This window comes from Eleutherodactylus coqui, chromosome 13 (genome assembly GCF_035609145.1).
Source record: "Eleutherodactylus coqui strain aEleCoq1 chromosome 13, aEleCoq1.hap1, whole genome shotgun sequence".
Lineage (NCBI taxonomy): Eukaryota > Metazoa > Chordata > Amphibia > Anura > Eleutherodactylidae > Eleutherodactylus > Eleutherodactylus coqui.
The window spans coordinates 48,611,359-48,634,237 of NC_089849.1; the positions used below are offsets into that span (position 1 = coordinate 48,611,359).

Consider the following 22,879-nt stretch of genomic DNA (forward strand, 5'->3'; position numbering starts at 1 on the left):
ATGTCGCCTTACATCAGATATTCCAAGGCTTTGCAAGGCTGAGAGAGATGATACCGAACCAGACATGAAGGATGCGTGTACTTGGCCGTTTTCCCAGAAGCAAGATATCAAGATGTTCCACTATGTACATAATTTTCACTGTCTTAGGCCGGAAATCCGGACTTCCCATATATGGAGAATGCATGCTTGGCCGTTTTCTTAGAATTGAGTGGGTGATTCTTTGCACTGGAGTTAATTGAATACGTAATTTTCTGTACATAAGCCAGAGGCGCCATAACAAGATATCGGCTGTTTTCACTGTCTCAGGCCGGAAATCCGGACTGCCCATATATGGTTATAAGCCCATCACCCCTTGCTGGGGATGGGACAAAGGGTATAAGATCTCATGTAATCTGTAATAAAGCACGTCGGCAAAGCGCAGCCATGTCCTGTGTGAGGAATGATACCAGACCTCTGTGTGGTGTTTTTTTCTTTACCGCCGGCAACGGGGCAAGTGGGGTGGGCCCGATTGGTGCTGTACTTAGAATTTTATTACCCTGACAGGAGTAAAGCCGTCTATTACACTTCCTTTCCGGACCACTGACAACAAGTTCTGGCCCGCTGCACTTTTACAGTGAGGAATTGATAGAAGGTGAGCAGGTCAATGAATTATTTTTTAACCCATTCCCTTTTATTAACCCCTTCCCGCTCCATGACGTACTGGTACGTCATGGAGCGGTGGGGTATGTATGCAGAGAGGTTGCGGGACGACCTCTCTGCATACAGCGCGGGCATCAGCTGACACCGACGGGCAATAGCCGCGATCAGCCGTTCAGCCGATCGCGGCTATTAACCTTTTAAATGCCGCTGTCAATTCTGACAGCGGCATTTAAATCCCCTGAATGATGTTCTGAATCACTGCTTGTAGTCCCCCAGGGTGACTTTTAAGTAACGTTAAAAAAAAAATCAATAAACTTTTTTAAAATTGTTAAAAAAAAAGTTATAACATTTTAAATCACCCCCCTTTTGCAATATCTATTATTAAAAAATCTAAATCATAAATTAAAAATATGTATTTGGTGTCCGTAATAGTCCAATCTATCAAAGTAGTGCATTTTTTTTCCCGCACGGTGAACGTCGTCCGAAAACAAAAAAATAAAGAACGCCAGAAATGCATTTTTTTAGTTACCCTGTCTCCCAGAAAAAACACAATAAAAAGCGATCAAAAAGTCATATGCATTCCAAATTGCTAGTATAAGAAACTACAAGACACTACGCAAAAAATTAGCTTTCGCTCAACTACATTACCGGAAAAATAAGAAAGTTATTGCACGCACAAAATGACCGCAGAAAATAATTTAAAAAAATTAAATGTCTTTGAAAAAATAAAAGAGTAGTACAGTAAAAAAAAAACTATACAAGTTTGGTATCGTAGTAATCGTACTGACCCATAGAATAAAGTTATCATTTCACTTTTGTTGCTGTTTGTGCACCGTAGAAACAAGTCGCACTGAAAGATGGCAAAATGTCGTTTTTTTTTTCATTTTACTCCACTTCGAATTTTTAAAAAGTTTTTCAGTACATTATATGGTACTTTAAATAGCACCATTAAAAAATACGACTCTCCCCACAAAAAACAAGCCCTCATACAGCGACGTCGATGGATAAATAAAGGAGTTACGATTTTTTTGAGGGGGGGGAGGAAAAAACGAAAGTGGAAATAGAAAAAGGGGCCGCGTCATTAAGGGGTTAAAGGTTGGAAAACCCCTTTAATTGAGTAACCTAGATAGCAATTGTACCCTTAATATCTATGACATTCTACAGTGGATATACTGTGATTTACCAGTGCACAGGACTCCAGCGAAGACCCAGCATTGTCCATATTTGACAGGTTTATAACCTGCTTTACGCCACATGTAGAGGATGTCTACACTTCCATTCCAGTCCAGAGGATCAACCCCACTGTTAATTCTGCCTGACCAGTTTCCCTCCACGACGCCTTCATCATCATTGCTGTTGATCTGTAACAGAATAAGGTGGAGGAATGTCTTACTGATGTTTTTAGTTTGTTTTTATTGTTTCATTTACAGTTTTTACATTGCCCTTCCTGTACATATGTATACATGTATATGACAATGCTCTTTGTGCACCGCTGCAAAAAAGACTTAAAGACAATGTAACAACAATTGACAAGTTTTCCTCCTCCTCACCATTAAACTTCCTGACCATGTTCTCTATGTATGCAACAATATGGTGATATTTTAAGATGAAACTTCACATGATCACAGAGGTCAATTGCTCCTCCCATGGGTGACATTGTAAGGAGGTGGAGGAAGCATTCCCAGCCCCCTCCACACTGGAACTGAACGGTTGCCACCACTTTGAAGCCCTCCTCCTCGCCAGTGATGGGGCTGGGGGCAAGAGAAGACCAGCCATTTGTCAGTACCAAATAAAGGAGGTTCCCCCTCTCTCTGTGAAATATTGGTGATGCAACTAATGAGTCACGACCCAGAAGATGGTCCCCAAAGTATAGGGAAGCTAAGCCCTGCACTATAATCTAGATGCTTAGTTATTGTAAATACGTAACTCTGCTATAGCACGGAGTTTAAATAGGTTTTTTTTTTTTTTTAAAACCTGGTTCATGCGCTAATATGCTCCTTAGCAGTAAGCATATTAGCGCATGCGCCTATGTATTTTTGCCCTAAGGGCTCCCACACACTCGTGTTTTGTTAACGCTGCATTAACGCTACCTTTTTTTTTACCGCAAATGTCAATGGAACTTTCTAATGCTAAAATGCATCGCAAAAAAAACCCGATGCACAAACTTGCGATGTGTTTTTAACTTTAGAAGTCCCATTGACACTTCCATTTAAAAACGTAGCATTAACGCAGCATTAAAAAAACCCGCAAATGTGTGGGAGCCCTAAAAGGGTTAGACCACACGCAAACCACTTTGACATTGGGTCTTACTGCAAATCGGCATGCTCACATGGTTTTGTGGGCAAAACTGCTTTTATCTGAAAAACTGCACACACGTTAAGGCCTCGGTCACACGGGCGAATTTTCCCACGATTTGCGCATGCGCATGCGATCTGCGATCTTTTAGAACCCTTTGCTTTGCAATGGTATCGGACACATGGGCGCTTTTTATGCGCTTGTCCGATAAATTATAGGACACAAGAAATTGCAGATCGCGCCTATCTGCGATCTGCGATTCCTTGTGTTCTCTATATGCGCTCAATGGGGCCGGTGGCAGCAGCGCCGACCCCATTGAGAACATATACTACACAAATCATTCTCCTCTGCCTCAGCTGTAACAGCTGTGGCAGAGAAGAATGATGTTTGTCCATTGAATTCAATGGAGCCGGCAATACAGCCGACTCCATTGAAAGCAATGGGCTGCCGGTGATCGCACGATGAATTTTCGGGAAGGGCTTAAAAATATAAGCCCTTCCCTGAAAATTATCCAAAAATGTGTAAAAATAAAAAAAAAATCTATACTCACCTTGTCCCTGCAGACGGAGTTTAGCCGCGGCCGGCTGGCAGTTCTCCTGAACTGCTCTGAGTGGTATTCAGCAGGCGGGGATTTAAAATCCCCGCCTGCTGAATGGGCTGCCTCTGATTGGTCACAGCCCTCACCAATCAGAGGCAGCTCTCACTCACCCATTCATGAATTCATGAATGGGTGAGTGAGTGCTGCCTCTGATTGGCTCAGCGCAGGAACCAATCAGGGGCAGCTCTCAGCGCAGTTCAGGAGAACTGCTAGCCGGCCGCGGCTGAACTCCGTCTGCAGGGACAAGGTGAGTATAGATTTTTTTTTTTTTTTTACACATTTTTGGATGATTTTCAGGGAAGGGCTTATATTTTTAAGCCCTTCCCGAAAATTCATCCTGCGCTCGCCGGCAGCCCATTGCTTTCAATGGAGCCGGCTGTATTGCCGGCTCCATTGAATTGCAATGGGTTGGACAGTGCTCCTGTGATCGGCCCATTTCAACGAAAACGCGGCTAGGAGCAGATTTTTCCGGCGATTTTTCGGCCCGGTCACACGATTTGTGGATGCGCATCCGTCATGCGATCCGCAAATCGCGGCAAAAAACGCCCGTCTGACCGAGGCCTAAAAGTCAGTTCGAAAATTACCGTGTTTCCCTGATAGTAAGACACCCCCGATTGTAAGACGTATCGGGGGTTTCAGGGGGGTCGGCCAATGTAAGCCGTACCCCGAAAGTAAGACAAACACGGGGGTATTGCCGCCTCCCTCTCATCTAGCTGCACACCGCCTCCTGCCCACGTCCGCACCGTCCCCCTCTCCATACGTCGCCGCGTCTGCCACCTCCCTCTGATCTTAATGAGCGCCGCCTCCTGCCCACTTCCACGACGCCCCCCTCTCCATACGTCACCGCGCCGTCCCCTGCACTTGTCGACTTTGTCCGTTCCAATACAGTTAGTCCCCGACTTGCGAACAGGTTCCGTTCCGGGAGCCTGTTCGCAAGTCCGTTTTGTTCGCAAGTCAAACAAATGGTTGTATGGAGGGGATCGCGGGTGGATCCCGCTCCATACAACGTCGGGTGCAGGCTGTTCTTACAGCGGGCACCCGGCGGCAGCAGTTCCGACGAGCCGTGGCGCTTGTCGGAACTGTTAACACTTTAAATACCGCTCTGACAGCGGTATTTAAAGTGTTAACAGTTCTGACGAGCGGCGCGGCTCGTTGGAACTGCTGCCGCCGGGTGCCCGCTGTAAGAAACAGCCTGCACCTGACGTTCAGGGGGCCCGTACAGCGTCCCATGATGAGATCGCGGGACGCTGTGCGGTTGCTAGGCAGCCGGGGACCTCCTGAAAGGCCCCAGGGCTGCCTATGCAGAGTGCCCATCAAGCGCACGGCTTGCTAGGCGCTCTGCATAGACAGCCCTAGGGCCTTTCAGAAGGCCCCCGGCTGCCCAGCAACCGCGTTGTGACCGGACAGGCTTCTATCAGGCTTGATAGAAGCTTGTCCGGTCCCTGCACAGTATGATGTAATGCCATAGCATTACATCATACTGTGCTGTACAGATAGTTCGTATCTAGCGAAATTCGTAAGTCGAATGTTCGCAAGTCGGGGACTATCTGTATAAGACATACCCCTAAAGTAAGACATAGTGGGGCTTTTGGGGATAAAAAGAAAGTAAGACACTGTCTTACTTTCGGGGAAACACGGTATTGTTTCGTGATAAAACGGCATGTAAGTGCACTTTTTGGCAATGTTGTGGCTGTTACGTGTTATCTAAGCTTTTTCAAACTATGTCATGAATGCCACCTCTGGGTTCCTCACCTATCAGGTGAATGGGGGGGCACCAATTCCCTCCACACCATGTTCTCCATATTCTTTAGTGGAGATTGAGCCACACACAAATGCAGCCACCTTTCCATTGATGTGTATGGAGGATGCAATGGCTGGGAGTTTGCGATGGGGATCATGTAATATTTACAAGTAGCTATACAGTAGGCCCCCAGAATGAACTTTTATGGTGGTCCCTAGGAACCACTGTCTGACACTGAAGATGAGTATTCCATATACTACCAAGGAATTTCAATACTTGCTTCCATGAAGTGTGAGCCGCATGGTTAAACAGAATCAGGTTAGGCTTAGCACAGCAAAAGTCATTGAAAAACATTTGCTACATCCTTAACCCCTTAACGACCGCCCCATCGGGAAACTACATCCTCAGAAAGTGTGCTTTAATCCTAGAGGACGTAGTTTTATGCATCCTCTTTGGATTAATGCCCACTTGCCTGAGGACGTGACAAGCTCCATGCTGTCGGTGCCCGCCGGTAGCCGACAGCATGGAGCTGTCATCCCAGGAAAACGAGCAGTCCCCCCCGGCATTGCGATCGGCGCTATCCATTGCCGATCGCAAAAAGTAAATAAAACACTGTAAAAAAGTGTCAGTTTCAATGGATGACAGTGATCATGTAAAGTTAAAAAAAATTTTTTAAAAGTGTAAAAAGTAAAAAAAAAAAAGTTAAAAAATCTTACGTCTCATCACCCCCCACGGATCATATCCGTGAGGGAGGATGAAATGACGTACCTAAGGCCCGCGGATTTATCTGTGGACCTTACCCCGCTTCTGCGCACGCGCCTGTCGCCAAAGTGGCGGACGCATGCCCAAAAGCTGTGGATTGCCAGCGTAATTTAAAATCTCCCTGCTCCTGGCTACAAAACTTAGCCGAGAGCCTGGAGATTTCGAGGAGATCCGCGGTGAGCGGTTCCTGGTCACGTGTTCGCCATTATCCAATGGATAATGGTGATCATGTAAAAGTTAAAAAAAGGTGAAGGTTCATCTCCCCTCACCAATGCGATTGGTGAGAGGAGATGAAACCTTTTAACGGAGGCCTACGTATTTGCACCCCGACGCGATCTTTTTCCGTGAACTTTCCCGGATTCTGCGCATGCGACCACCGGCAAAACACCGGACACATGTGCAGGAGGCGGGGAGCCCAGGAAATTTAAAATCTCCTTGCTCCCAGCGACCAATGGTCGCCAAGAGCCTGGAGCAGTGACAGGTGGCCTCGTTGAGCGGTCCCCGGTCATGTGATAAAAAGGTAGCGATCTACCTTTGGCCGGTCTCACATGACCGGATAGGAATATACGGATTCTGCATGCGTCTGATCCGCGGTATTACGCAGATCAATCGCATTGGATTACACAATTCTGCTCACATTAGTGCAGTGTTTCTCAACTCCAGTCCTCAGGACCCCCAACAGGTCATGTTTTCAGGATATCCTATAGTAAGAACACATGTGGCAATGTCTGAGGCACCGACAATCATTACATCACCTGTGCAATACTAAGGAAATCCAGAAAACATGACCTGTTGGGGGTCCCTGAGGACTGGAGTTGAGAAACACTGCATTAGTGGGTTGGAATTGTGTAATCCACTCGCAGAAAAGAGAACGCAGCAGAAAGAATAGAACATTTTACCGCGGATATCCGCAACATAGAGCCCATTGTGCTCCGTGGTCGCAGATATACCCGCAGCCCATACGCAACTACATTGCATTTTGGCTGCGGATACCCGCGTCATCGCTAAGCAACGGTGCGGGAAATGCAAACAAAAAAAAAAGTACTGCGAATGACCACCTGTGTGAGTAGGCAGTTATGCGCAGTACATTACGCGGCCGTACGCAGGGTCACAGCCGGGCTCACAGCTGGGATCCGCTGCGGGTCTCCACAAGCGGATTCCACCTACGGCTGCGTGAGCCCGGCGTTATTCAGACCACTACCTGTAATACGCAATTTACAAGAAGCCCCGGGAATGCTCGCCTTCCTGCAGTTCCAGGAGCAGCTTGTTGAGCGTCTTCTGTGTGAAACCGCCGAACCTCCGCAAGCTTACGGAGACTCACAGAACGCCACTTTTTACACCCCATCCCCGCCGCTGAGGTTAAGAAATACCCCCAAAAAGCATGAGAGGAGGGGGATACACGGTTTTATTGCCCCATGTGCCCATTCCAATCAACCTACGTAACTACCCCTGTCTTCGGAAATACTACACAGTTCACATTATTACTTTTATCTAAGATTTGGGGAACGCCGAAAAGGGCGCGGAGTGTGTGTGGGGGGGGGGGAGGATTTTTTTAAGGTGTCAATTTTTATTCCGTACAAGTGGGCAATGGGTCCTGGAATTTATTCAGTTGTGCCCAGAAATCCAACCAGTGTTCCCTCCTTTATAGGCCTAACCATGTGTCCTATAAGTAGATTAGGGCCACAATGGGTATGTTTCTGAACACGGGACAAACGGGGGGATCCATTTTGGGGTGAAGGTCTTCATTCCTATGTACACTGTACAAAAAAAACTGTTTTTAAATTGAAAAAAATGCCAAAAAAATGAAAATTGTAATTATTTCTTTCTGCTTTGCTTAGATTCATTCAAATACTGTGGGGTCATAATACACAGTACACCCCTAGATGAATTCGTTAAGGGTCTAGTTTTAAAAATAGGGTCATTTGAGGGTGTTCTTTATTGTTTTAGACGCTCAATGGCTCTATTAGTGGGCAATGGGGCCTGGAATTTATTCCGTTGTACCCTGAAATCCAACGGGTGCTCCTTCCACTATAGGCCTAGCTATGTGTCCTTTAAGTAGATTAGAGCCACAAGGGGTATGGTTCTGAACACGGGACAAACAGAGGGATCCATTTTGGGGTGAAAGTCTTCATTCCTATGTGTGCTGTACAAAAAAAACTGTTTTTAAATTGATACAACTGCCAAAAAGATGAAAATTGTAATTTTTTCCTACTGCTTTGCTTAGATTTATTCAAAACTTGTAGGGTAAAAATACACAATACACCCCTAGATAAATTCATTAAGGGGTCTAGTTTTCAAAATGGGGTCACTTGTGGGGGTTCTCTTTGGTTTTGGCTGCTCAAGAGGTCTACAAATGTGCTATGGGGCCTAAAACCCCTTCAAGGAAAATTTCAGTTCTGAAAGCCACCGACTAATCCTTACATTTTGGGCCCTGTTGTGCATCCAAACAAAAGATTAGGGCCACAATGGGTATGTCTCTGAACACAGGAGAAATAGGGGTATCCGTTTTGGGGTGCAAGTCTTCATTCATGTGTGTGCTGTACAAAAAAAGCTGTTTTTAAAATGACAGAATTGACAAAAAAACAAAAAATTACAATTTTTTCCTTTTGCTTTGCTAGAATTCATTCAGAAACTGTGGGGTCAAAATATGCAGTACACCCCTAGATAAATTTATTAAGGGGTCTAGTTTTCAAAATGGGGTCCCTTGTGGGGGTTCTCTATGGTTTTGGCCGCTCAAGAGCTCTACAAAAGTGCTATGGGGCCTAAAACGCCTTCAAGCAAAATTTATGTTCTGAAAGACACCGACTACTCCTTTCATTTTAGGCCCCGTTGTGCATCCAGACATAAGATTAGGGCCACAATGGGTATGTTTATGAACGGGGGTATCCATTTTGGGGTGTAAATCCTCATTTTCATGGGCACTATAGGAAAAAAATATGTCTTTAAAATGAAATTTTATTTTTTCTCCTCTAAATTTAATTAATTCCTGAAAAAAAGGTGGGGTCAAAATACTCCTGACCCCCCTCAGTTGATACATTAAGGGGTGTAGTTTTTAAAATGGGGTCATTTGGGGGAGGGCTCTATTATTCTGACACTCATGAGCCTTTGCAAACTTGGCTTGGTGCAGGAAAACAAAGTGTTCCTCAAAATGCTGAAAAGTAATGTTAAATTTGTATGTCATCTAAATGGTTAGAAAAAACAAAAGTTTTTCAAATGTGCATTCAGAATAAAGTAAACAGATGGAAATATATATCTCATCAAAAATTTGTACAGTATGTTTGGACATATTTGAGATATTACAGTTGAAAATGTGAAAAAAATGACAATTTTTTCATAATTTTCCCAATTTTGGCGCTTTTAATAAATATACACAAATTATACAGGTCTCTTTTTACAACCAAAATGAAGTACAACATGTGGCGAAAAAACAATGTCAGAATCACTTGGATATGTAAAGCCTTTACGGAGTTATGCTACGTTGAACGACGCATGTCAGATTTCCAAAATTTGGCTCTGTCACTAAGGCGCAAACAGGCTTCGTCACTAAGGGGTTATACATGGCCGACCATTCATCTGAATTTCCAACATGTGATACTACTTTTCATACAAGGAGACGGTCCTGCTACAATCAATTGCTGTCTTTAGAGAAGGCACTGTCTTCTAATGACAACCCCTTTAACACTTTCCAATCCACTGTCTGACGTCTTTCTACATTCTGATTGAAGCCTGTGCAGCTCCAATGTCGAAAGACCTCCAGCAAGGTATTCTTACTGTATATTGATGTCCGCTCTGTTGTGAGGGGCCTCTCAGGCATCTCACATACTGAAGTACTGGCTCTAGCCAGCAGATGGTGCCATTGTACAATGGCAGAAAGAGAAAGCCCCCTAGGAAACCCTGATTCCAAAATGGTAAAGGCTTAATGTAGTAAGACGGGCTATGTTTGGCAGTGTACAATAGCAGAGATGAATTGAGCATAATCACAGCTAATATTACAATGTCTTAAATTGCAAATTCTGTGCCGCTACATTTGTTTATGGGTGAATGCTTTCTATAACGTTCATAATTCAGTGTATTCATTACAATTATTGCATTCTTCTACTTACCATTGCACTAAGCACTCTGCCCACGTAGCCAGGATCATATCTCTTTGAGCAGTCCAGTACCTTATCTTCCTGGTAGTTTATACTTCTGTTCAACATCTGGAAACAAATGTCCAGAATGCCTTCTTCAAACTGGAAAAAAGAACAATTTAATAATTTATCATTTTCTTCACTTCAGCACAGGTAAATGACAAATGTAGCAAACTTTAACCCAACACGGATGACTTGCAACATATTATCTTAACACGGGCCTGCACAATATGTGGCCTGTGAATCACATGAGGCTCAGCAGAGGTTTCCTTGCAGCTTGCAGACTGTGACATGACTATAGTCATGTTGCGGTCCACAGCACAGTCATGTGACGATAGCGGCTCCACTACCTATGCCCTAAACTTTACCAGCTATTAGCATGACAAAACTGTGCAGGCAGTCCTTTCCTAAAGGACATTCAGTGAATGACAGTCATGTCATCCACAGCTGGTCATGTGACTATCATTAAGTCTAGAGAAGGCCCCAGGAGAAGCGCTGTGCAGAATCCTATAGTAAGTTGATCTTTATAGTATAGATACTAAGTATACTATACTATAACGCTACTTATGCTTACTATATAGAAACTATAGTAACTATACTAAAAGTTTATAGTTAGAGATGAGCGAACGCGTTCGTCCGAGCTTGATATTCGTGCGAATATTAGGGTGTTCGGGATGTTCGTTATTCGTAACGAACACCATGCGGTGTTCTGGTTACTTTCACTTCCTTCCCTGAGACGTTAGCGCGCTTTTCTGGCCAATTGAAAGACAGGGAAGGCATTACAACTTCCCCCTGCAACGTTTAAGCCCTATACCACCCCCCTGCTGTGAGTGGCTGGCGAGATCAGGTGTTCGCCTAATATAAAAGTCGGCCCCTCCCGCGGCTCGCCTCAGATGCCTGGTGAGTTAGATGAGGGACAGTGCTGTTTATACCGGAGCTGCTGTAGGGAAAGAATTGGTAGTTAGTGTAGGCTTCAAGACCCCCCAAAGGTCCTTATTAGGGCCACTGATAGCTGTGTGTTGGCTGCTGTTAGCAGTGGCATTTTTTTTTTCTCAAAATCGGCTCTGCAGAGCGTTGCACCTGGCATTAGGGACAGAAGTGCTGCATAGGCAGGGAGAGTGTTAGGAGTGAGTGTAGCCTTCAAGAACCTCAACGGTCCTTTCTAGGGCCATATTTATCCGTGTGCAGTACTGTCCAGGCTGCTGTTAGCTGTGCTGCATTTTTTTTGGGCTTCTCAAAATCGCCTCTGCAGAGCATTCCACCCTCCATTGATACTGCAGGGAAAGAATTGTATAGGCAGGGCCACAACACAGTTATTATTCATAGAATATACGCAGTGCTGCCTTTTGGTGGAAAAACAAGTGAAAACAAATCTATTTGTCCAGCCTCTGTCCGTCCTTACGGGCGGTGGACACGTGTGAGCTGCGTGAAAAACATTGCTAAATCATACGCACCCAGCTACGCTTTACTGCTGGCTTCGCCATTTGCTTTCCTTAATTGGGAAAAAAAATACCTGCTCTGCCAGAGTTATAATAACTCTGCTACCCTCACGTTCTGTGACACATTAGCAGGGACACAGCACAGTTATTAAACTTCTCATGTTCATTGAATATACGCAGTGCTGCCTTTTGGTGGAAAAACAAGTGGAAACAAATCTATTTGTCCAGCCTCTGTCCGTCCTTACGGGCGGTGGACACGTGTGAGCTGCGTGAAAAACATTGCTAAATCATACGCACCCAGCTACGCTTTACTGCTGGCTTCGCCATTTGCTTTCCTTAATTGGGAAAAAAAATACCTGCTCTGCCAGAGTTATAATAACTCTGCTACCCTCACGTTCTGTGACACATAAGCAGGGACACAGCACAGTTATTAAACTTCTCATGTTCATTGAATATACGCAGTGCTGCCTTTTGGTGGAAAAACAAGTGAAAACAAATCTATTTGTCCAGCCTCTGTCCGTCCTTACGGGCGGTGGACACGTGTGAGCTGCGTGAAAAACATTGCTAAATCATACGCACCCAGCTACGCTTTACTGCTGGCTTCGCCATTTGCTTTCCTTAATTGGGAAAAAAAATACCTGCTCTGCCAGAGTTATAATAACTCTGCTACCCTCACGTTCTGTGACACATTAGCAGGGACACAGCACAGTTATTAAACTTAGATTATTCATTCACTAGAGGCAGTGGGGCCTTTCGTTTTCCAAAAAGGGAAAAAATTATATTTGGCCTGCAGTCTTGCGCCAATTTATTTCCTGCCTGTGAAATCAAATCACTGGTAATACAGCATGCTGAGGGGTAGGGGTAGGCCTAGAGGACGTGGACGCGGCCGAGGACGCGGAGGGCCAAGTCAGGGTGTGGGCACAGGCCGAGCTCCTGATCCCGGTGTGTCGCAGCCGACTGCTGCGCGATTAGGAGAGAGGCACGTTTCTGGCGTCCCCACATTCATCGCCCAATTAATGGGTCCACGCGGGAGACGGTTATTAGAAAATGAGCAGTGTGAGCAGGTCCTGTCCTGGATGGCAGAAAGTGCTTCGAGCAACCTATCGTCAACACGCAGTTCTGCGCCGTCCACTGCTGCAAATCCGAATCCTCTGTCTGCTGCTCCTCCTTCCTCCCAGCCTCCTCACTCCACTACAATGACACCTGCTCAGGAGCGGGAACACTCCCAGGAACTGTTCTCGGGCCCCTGCTTAGATTGGGCAGCAGCGGTTCCTCTCCCACCAGAGGAGTTTATCGTTACTGATGCCCAACCATTCGAAAGTTCCCGGGGTCCGAGGGAAGAGGCTGGGGACTTCCGCCAACTGTCTCAACAACTTTCTGTGGGTGAGGAGGACGATGACGATCAGACACAGTTGTCTTGCAGTGAGGTAGTAGTAAGGGCAGTAAGTCCAAGGGAGCAGCGCACAGAGGATTCGGAGGAAGAGCAGCAGGACGATGAGGTGACTGACCCCACCTGGTGTGCAACGCTTACTCAGGAGGACAGGTCTTCAGAGGGGGAGTCAAGGGCATCAGCAGGGCAGGTTGCAAGAGGCAGTGCGGTGGCCAGGGCCAGGGGTAGAGGCAGGGCCAGACCGAATAATCCACCAAGTGTTTCCCAAAGCGCCCCCTCGCGCCATGCCACCCTGCAGAGGCCGAGGTGCTCTAAGGTCTGGCAGTTTTTCACAGAGACGCCTGACGACCGACGAACAGTGGTGTGCAACCTTTGTTGCGCAAAGCTCAGCCGGGGAGCCAACACCAACAGCCTCACCACCACCACCATGCGCAGACATATGATGGCCCAGCACCCCACAAGGTGGGACGAAGGCCGTTCACCGCCTCCGGTTTGCACCCCTGCCTCTCCCCCTGTGCCCCAACCTGCCACTGAGATGCAACCCCCCTCTCAGGACACAGGCACTACCGCCTCATGGCCTGCACCCACACCCTCATCTCCGCTGTCCTCGGCCCCATCCAGCAGTGTAGTTCAGCGCACCGTTCAGCCGTCGCTTGCGCAAGTGTTCGAGCGCAAGCGCAAGTACGCCGCCACACACCCGCACGCTCAAACGTTAACCGTCCGCATAGCAAAATTCATCAGCCTTGAGATGCTGCTGTATAGGGTTGTGGAAACTGAGTCCTTCAAAAGTATCATGGAGGCGGCGGCCCCGCGCTACTCAGTTCCCAGTCGCCACTACTTTTCCCGATGTGCCGTCCCAGCCCTGCACGACCACGTCTCCCGCAACATTGTGCGCGCCCTCACCAACGCGGTTACTGCCACGGTCCACTTAACTACGGACACGTGGACAAGCACAGGCGGGCAGGGCCACTACATCTCCCTGACGGCACATTGGGTGAATTTAGTGGAGGCTGGGACAGAGTCAGAGCCCGGGACCGCTCACGTCCTACCCACCCCCAGAATTGCGGGCCCCAGCTCGGTGGTGGTATCTGCGGAGGTGTATGCTTCCTCCACTAAAGCACCCTCCTCCTCCTCCTCTGTCTCGCAATCAAGATGTGTTAGCAGCAGCATGTCGCCAGCAGTCGGTGTCGCGCGGTGTGGCAGCACAGCGGTGGGCAAGCGTCAGCAGGCCGTGCTGAAACTACTCAGCTTAGGCGATAAGAGGCACACGGCCCACGAACTGCTGCAGGGTCTGACACAGCAGACCGACCGCTGGCTTGCGCCGCTGAGCCTCCAACCGGGCATGGTCGTGTGTGACAACGGCCGTAACCTGGTGGCGGCTCTGCAGCTCGGCAGCCTCACGCACGTGCCATGCCTGGCCCACGTCTTTAATTTGGTGGTTCAGCGCTTTCTGAAAAGCTACCCACGCTTGTCAGACCTGCTCGTAAAGGCGCGCCGGCTCTGCGCACATTTCCACAAGTCCCACACGCACGCTGCCACCCTGCGCACCCTGCAACATCACTTTAAGCTGCCAGTGCACCGACTGCTGTGCGACGTGCCCACACGGTGGAACTCTACGCTCCACATGTTGGCCAGGCTCTATGAACAACGTAGAGCTATAGTCGAATACCAACTCCAACATGGGCGGCGCAGTGGGAGTCAGCCTCCTCAATTCCTTTCAGAAGAGTGGGCCTGGTTGGCAGACATCTGCCATGTCCTTGGTAATTTTGAGGAGTCTACCCAGGTGGTGAGCGGCGATGCTACAATCATTAGCGTCACCATTCCTCTGCTATGCATCTTGAGAAATTCCCTGCAAACCATAAAGGCAGCTGCTTTGCGCTCGGAAACGGGGGCGGGGGAAGACAGTATGCCGCTGGATAGTCAGGGCACCCTCCTGTCTATTTCTCAGCGCGTACAGGAGGAGGAGGAGGAGCATGAGGAGGATGAGGAGGAGGGGGAAGAGACAGCTTGGGCCGCTGCTGACGGTACACCGGCTGATTGCCTGTCATCCTTTCAGCGTGTATGGCCTGAGGAGGAGGAGGAGGAGGAGGAGGAGGAGGAGGATCCTGAAAGTGATCTTCCTAGTGAAGACAGCCATGTGTTGCGTACAGGTACCCTGGCACACATGGCTGACTTCATGTTAGGATGCCTTTCTCGTGACCCTCGCGTTGCACGCATTCTGGCCACTACGGATTACTGGGTGTACACACTGCTCGATCCACGGTATAAGGAGAACCTGCCCACTCTGATTCCCGAAGAGGAAAGGGGTTCGAGAGTGTTGCTATACCACAGGACCCTTGCGGACAAGCTGATGGTAAAATTCCCAGCCGACAGCGCTAGTGGCAGAAGGCGCAGTACCGAGGGCAAGGTAGCAGGGGATGTGCGTAGATCGAGCAGCATGTACATCCCAGGCAGTGCAACAGTCTTTAAGGGCCTGGCCAGCTTTATGGCTCCCCACCAAGACTGTGTCACCGCTCCCCAGTCACGGCTGAGTCGGCGGGAGCACTGTAAAAGGATGGTGAGGGAGTACGTAGCGGATCGCACGACCATCCTTGGTGACGCCTCTGCCCCCTACAACTACTGGGTGTCGAAGCTGGACATGTGGCCTGAACTAGCGCTGTATGCCCTGGAGGTGCTTGCTTGTCCTGCGGCTAGCGTGTTGTCGGAGAGGGTGTTTAGTGCAGCTGGGGGAATCATCACAGATAAGCGTAGCCGCTTGTCAACCGACAGTGCCGACAGGCCAACACTCATCAAGATGAACAAAGGCTGGATTTCCCCAGACTTCTGTTCTCCACCAGCGGACAGCAGCGATACGTAAGCAATACGTAGGCTGCACCCGCGGATGGAAGCTACGTTCTCTCTCACCATCCAAAACGGGGACATTTCTGCTTCATCAATCTGTGTCTAATATTCCTCCTGCTCCTCCTCCTGAAACCTCACGTAATCACGCTGAACGGGCAATTTTTCTTAGGGCCACAAGGCTCACTCAAATAATTTTTCAGAACAATTTTTATAAGTTTCAATGCGCTTAAAAGCATTGGAACTTTAACTTGAACCAATTTTTCGTTACACTGGGCTGCCTCCAGGCCTAGTTACCACTTAAGCCACATTAACCAAAGCGATTAATGGGTTTCACCTGCCCTCTTGGCTGGCCATGGCCAATTTTTGGGATGTACATTAGTACTGTTGATACAGCAATTTTTGTGGGCCCTCGCCTACAGTGTAATCAAATTAATTTTTAGGCCACCTGCATTACAGCTGACGTTACCTCAGCTGTGTTGGGCAATGCAATGGGATATTTTTGTGTACCGCCGGTGGCTTCCTGGCACCCACCCATGCTGTAGGTGCACACGGAGTTTTTACTACATCTGTACACTTATAAAGAACCCCAGTCAGACTGGGGCATGCAGTGTGGGCCGAAGCCCACCTGCATTAAGCACGACATTACTACCTCAGCTGTGTTGGGCAATGCAATGGGATATTTCTGTGTACCGCCGGTGGGTTCCAGGGAGCCACCCATGCTGTGGGTCGACAGGGACTTCACAATAGGGAGTTGTACCTGCCTGTGTCTATGAATTAAAAAGCCCGGTCTGACTGGGGCATGCAGACACCTTGACAGAATGAATAGTGTGTGGCACATAGGTTCCCCATTGCTATGCCCACGTGTGCAGCTCCTGATGGCGGTGGCACAGGATTCTATTTCTCATTGCTTCTGTACAGCATTGTGGGCTATCGCTCCGCCACTTTTAAAGAGGGTCGCTGCCTAGCCGTGCCAACCTCTGCAGTGTGTGCCTGCGGTCCCTCGTCATGGCAGACGCAATTCTAAATAGACATGAGCGTGGTGTGGCATGAGGGCAGCTGAAGGCTGCCCAGGGACACTTTGGTGTGCGCTGTGGGGGGGGGGGGGGGGGGGGGGCGGTTGGGCAGCATGTAACCCAGGAGAAGTGTCAGTGGAGTGTCATGCAGGCAGTGATTGTGCTTTGTTGGAGGTAGTGTGGTGCTTAGCAAAGGTATGCCATGCTAATGAGGGCTTTTCAGAAGTAAAAGTTGTTGGGAGGGGGGGGGCCCACTCTTGCCGGTATTGTGGCTTAATAGTGGGACCTGTGAACTTGAGATGCAGCCCAACACGTAGCCCCTCGCCTGCCCTATCCGTCACTGTGTCATTCCCATCACTTTCCTGAATTGCCCAGATTTTCACACATGAAAACCTTAGCGAGCATCGGCGAAATACAAAAATGTTCTGGTCGCCCATTGACTTCAATGGGGTTCGTTGTTCGAAACGAACCCTCGAGCATCACGGGAAGTTCGTTCCGAATAACGAACACCCGAACATTTTGGTGTTCGCTCATCTCTATTTATAGTGTATTCACTATAGTATATGTATAGTAAGTATGAATAGCTTACTACAGCTACTTACTTCACTACTACATTCAGAGAAGCCATGGGAGTGGCAGTGCACAGAATCTTCTTATATAAGTATAAAGATTCTGGGCACCGTCGCTCCTGTGGCACATTACACACTGAGGAATTTCTGAAACATGGCCACTCAAGGTTTTCTGCAGTGACAGGAAGAAGTTCATGTGCGTTTTTCACACAGAGAAGTGCAGGCTATGCGTGCCATTGTTTATTACATTTACTCCAAGACATAAGTAGGAAAAAGAGATTAAATAAAACCTGAAATACATTTGGAGCAAGAAAACTACTATTACAGAGGGCTGTATGACAGTGTCAGGTGATGTGGGGAAATGTTGATCATCACACCAGTCCCCATGCTCTAGCATGCTGCATCTTGTAGTACTACTGTTTTGTTTTGCTCTCCATCCATATCACTTGCTCCCACCCACCTGTCCATAGTACAATTAGGCTCCATTTTTAGTCCACGACCTTGTGATTTGATCTACAAATAGCATTGCATTGTAATCAACTACACTGTGCTGAGAGAGAGAGAGAAAGAGAGAGAGAGAGAGAGAGAGAGAGAGAGAATGAGAGAAAGAGACAGGCAGGCAGGCAACCGGCGGGTCCCATACAATAATACTCAAGTCTCCCGTTGAAGTCAATGGGGTTCGTTACTCGAATATAGCTCTCGAATTTTATGACTCGAATAACGAGGAACTGAGCATTTGGGTACTTGTTCATGAAAATTAATTAGTGCTGAAATCCATCAGCCCTATTTCACTGAGTAAAGTTATTGTTCATTTTTTGCATCTATGCTCCAACTCTTAGGTGCATCCAAATTTCTGCATAGGAGTTCACCAACAATAAGCGGATTACTTTGAAATCAAGTTTTCTAGACCCTGTTAATCTACAATCCATACGATGTGGTACATAAAAATAGTGATCAATGGAGAACATTTTATGAGTTGACACAATGGCAGCCATTCTACAGTGGGAAAGTTGTTCTCATCATGGTATAAAACAATTAGAAACATAAACTAATTTTTATAACCATTAAAAAAAGGTTAAATTCCACTTACTTGCCCATAATTCCATGCTGATGGTTTAATGAAATCTGTGAGACCATAAAAAATGATTCCGTTGTCATTTAAAACATATTCAAACCTTTCCTTTTCCTGTTCCAAATACACAACGTCATCTGAAAAGAAAGATTGTACATGAATATATTTTACTTGATCAATACCCTTAAGCCTCCTATTGCCTGGGGGACTCTGAATTAAAGCCGTTGTCTCGTCAGCGACAACTCTTTTTTTCAATTTGGTTCCAGGGTGGTAAGTTGCTGCCCCTGGTACCCCTGGCAAATAGCTGATTTGCTGCAGAAAGCCAGTGGCATGAAATATAGAGTTACATGGCACTGTTTGGTATTATATGATGAAAATCCGTTCTTGTAATACAAAGACAGCTGAAGTCCATTAAAACAGGAGCCGCTCATACACAACTCTATGGTGTTCATATACCCTAACATGGCATATGGATAGGGGTTGTATTTATGAGACAATGTTACTTAAAGAGGTTGTCTTGCTTCTAGGTGATTTGCCATACATTGCACAGTGGCTTGGATTGGTGTGGCAGGTTGAGTACCATTCACTTTATAAGAACTCAGCCTGTAGTACCAAGCCTGGCCACTATGTAATGTACAGAGCTGTCTGCTTCCTGCAGCAAAACACCTAGAAGCGGAACAACCATTTTAAAGAGGTTGCCAGCTTTGGACCTTTTCTCTTTATTACAGGTGTTCCTTTACAATAATCTGATGACAGGGAGGCTTACAATGATCAGCTTAATCTGAAGAAGTGTTTCTATCCCCTTAATGACACAGCCCAACAGACATTTTGTAATGGGATCAGCATCTGATCCCACTCCACACAAACCCTATACCTGTAAAACACACATGTTCCCTACTGAGCGATTTCTGGCTCAGTGCCCTGTCAGGGGCCATGTGTACACGGTCTGACAGTAGCTCGTTTCAACGATTATTCTAGCAATTATTGGTCCATGTAAAGGTCATTTTAGATTGTAGTATATAGTAGGAAATCAGATTAAAATACATTGCAAACTTACCTTTTGCCCAAGGATTAAACAATAGTATGATATCATTTAATTTGAAGTAATTCTTCTTATTCTTAGAGAAGACGTATAGACTCATTTTGTAATGACCGATTGGTGCACTTGAAGGAGTCTTTATAGTGATCTTCACTTCAGTAGATGAACTGGAGTCTTTCACAGCAGTCCAGACATTGCCATTTTTAGATCCAGAGAGTTGGAAGACAGCAAGTGTGTTGTCCGATTCCGCGGGGGCCGGGCCTATCAAAAAGTAGACAGAACTACTAATTTGGAAATAAGAGCAACATATTCAGGTTGTAGGAAAATACTTAAAATAAGAGTCATCTGGGGTATTACGTAAGACTGATAAAGAAAAAATGGCTGAACATGGAGGCAACATCTCAAAAGATAAAACATAACATGCATTGTAACCTGTGCTGGCAATGAATTCCATCTTCTCTCCATTCTGGATGGGTCTATTGAAGTGAAGCTTGATTTTAAATTCTTGCCCTCTTCTGAGGATGAGTTTGTTGCTGTTGAAGTAGTTGGTTCTGTGCGCCTTCATGTTTGACGCCTTTTCCATACTGAAATTCTTCAGCTTTAGGGCTAGAAAGAAAAAGCGCATAGAATCCAGCATTAAGTACATGTAATCATAATACATCATAAGTCATGGGCAACAGACTTGCTTATTCAGGTAGTTCATCTGGAAAACCGGATATATAATGTATATTTTTTGTTAAAATGGGACCTGTCAAGGGGTGGACTATATTACGAAGGATTTATACAGTCAGTTCTTGAAGTTTATATGTTGGAAGCAAATGGTATTACATTTTTTGCTTTGGAAGCAAGAAACATGGTGTAACATAGTGCAATGATCTGGTGTAACATCTGCTTCCTTACTGTTGTGTTATCATTATTATTTACATGTGACTAACGACATCTCCTTTTCGATCTAGGGACAGTTCACGTTGCCCCCCATTTCCGTATGTTAGCATTGGGTGCTTTTAGGCAGGGTTTTCTCTTATTAGTTGGTCAGGGTGGGATTTTCCTTTCCCATTGTTTAGTTTCATTATTGTGAGCTTTGTTCTTTGAGCTTTTACAAAGTATATATATCTGGAGAACTATTATGTCTGGTCTGGACGAGCTGTTTTGGTGTCTGGCTCAGACGTAACACACGGTCGAGCATAATTTTCTGCGCAAATTTGATAGGGGCCAAATTGTGATGGCTATATGACTGGGTTAGAGCATCCTCAAGAGCACAGGTCTTCTGGGGAGTTCAGTCATTAATAAAGACTAAGAGGCTATTTATTAATCAACCCATAAGTTGATAACTCCAGTCCTCAAGTACCCTCAGCAGGTCATGATATGAGGATATCCTATAGAGAGTACACCTTTGGCACTTTCTGTGACTCTGATAATTGCATCACCTACGTAAGGAAAAGCTGATCTCTTGGGGGAACTTGAGAACTAGAGTTGAGAAACACTAAAATAGATCCTATAGGCAAGATATTGGCTCAAAGGTCAACTCTACATGGGGTTGTCTTCTGTAGGACCTTTGGTGCTCATTACTGTCTCTTAACCAGGGACCACTGGAGAACCCCTGGTACATTATGTGTTCATTAGGTGTTATTTTCTTGAAATACTTCTGTTCATGCTTTATATTTTCCACATACACATATGATTGTAGCCAAGAATTTGACTGAACCCAAGGGACTTGATTCTAAAATGCCTGTGCTGATATATGTGTTGTGCAGCGTACTTAAAATATTTTCCTTTCTGAACAGGCTACATGTAAAGATTTTTTTCTGATGACTTGCATATGTAGATGATGTGTTCTTAAGCAACCCCGCACAGTAGACCAGTATTCCACTTCTTTTGTGACAGCCAGAGGTTCCTGCATTTCATTGATGATGATGAAGACCTCCACCTCCACCTTCATCTTCTGAATGACTATTGTTCTTGTGTGAAAGTACAGGAGCGATAGTCTGTGGGATGGCTGCAGAAGCTTTGGCACCCTATAATCATCCAACTTAACCCTTTCCAATCCAATTTGTATCCTGATTTTCCTAGGGGGCTTACTCTTTTTCTTCCATTATAAAATGGCGCTATCTGCTGGCTAAAGCCAGTACTGCCTGAGGTGACACGTTGGATAGGCTCCAACAGCAGAGAGGCTAGCAATATACAGAAAAAGAACCCCAATAATTGTCTTCCAATATCGAAGCTGTGCAGCCTTAAATCATAATGTCTTTAGACATCAGACAGTGGATTGGAAAGAGTTAAAGGTAACGTAAGACAGCGATTGCATTGTTGCCTGAACTTATCCTGCTTATTTGCTTTAGTGAATTATTTGTTTGTGGATTATTCAATGTTTCAGACTTTCCTTTACTTAGATGTTACAATAAATCTTGCAGAACAAAGAAGGATTGCATGATGAACTTTATTTAACTCTTTCATGATTGGGGCTGTTTTGGGACCTGGCACGTCAATGGAATCAGTCGGGATTTTTTGGGGATTTGTTCAGAAACATATGTCAGGGCTTCTTGGCTTTTCGATTTCTTGGGCTTCTCATTTTTCCCTTTTGTGCTGCACTCATAGAGCTTTTTTATTGTTCCACATTTGATCTGATATCTTTTCATTTTGTACGTCGTATTTAGAGAAAAAGTCTTTATTCATATTCTGTTCCAAGGTAGTTGGTTTATTTAATTATATTACCAACTATAATGAATCCTCTATTTATACTTTGTATAACGATGCCAAATATATGAACATAGTGTTATGTAGGATGTTGTTATAGCACTGAGCCCAAAATACCCCATTTTTTAGTTTTAGATGTATATATCTACCTTAAATATATCACAAAAAGGGAAATATAAAAAAAACCTCTATATTAGGAGGTTGTGTAAGTGGCTGCCTCATCGGTGTCCTCCACAGGTGTAACTGGCTCCCTCATTTGCCACTTTGGCTGCCTGCATGCTGAGGTGGTGCAGATATCTGCCCTCCTGTATCAGTAAGTATATGGTCATTTTCAATTATTGTTTTTATATTTCCCTTTCTGTGATACATTTATATTAGTGTAGGGACTCACAAAAAGCGAGCACCCTTGAAGATTGGCTTGTGAGCTCATGTATTTTGGCCAAAATCCATCTAATAACTCACATTTATTATGTATTATTCACATGCAGTGTGGCTTCTAGACACCAGGGAGCCTGAGGGAACGGGGGGGGGGGGGGGGCAGTACCAATGTGATTCACTTTTTGAGGTGCAGGGCAGCCCACCAAACTGATATGGCATCACTAATAGGTTGCTAGCCTGCATGGTGTTACATGTATCAGAAGGTCTGGCACCCTGTAT

General features: G+C 46.0%; 1 protein-coding gene across 1 annotated transcript in view; it reads right to left on the minus strand.

Moving 5' to 3' along the window:
- The window catches only part of LOC136588296 (protein-glutamine gamma-glutamyltransferase E-like), a 50,269-nt gene that overhangs the window by 21,774 nt on the left and 5,616 nt on the right, over positions 1-22,879 (minus strand). The window contains exons 2-6 of the mRNA XM_066587401.1: positions 19,961-20,134; positions 19,547-19,789; positions 18,508-18,626; positions 10,139-10,267; positions 1,823-2,000 (exon numbers count right to left, since the gene is read on the minus strand). Of these exons, the coding sequence (XP_066443498.1) occupies positions 1,823-2,000; positions 10,139-10,267; positions 18,508-18,626; positions 19,547-19,789; positions 19,961-20,134 (843 nt within the window). The remainder of the gene's footprint in view (positions 1-1,822; positions 2,001-10,138; positions 10,268-18,507; positions 18,627-19,546; positions 19,790-19,960; positions 20,135-22,879) is intronic.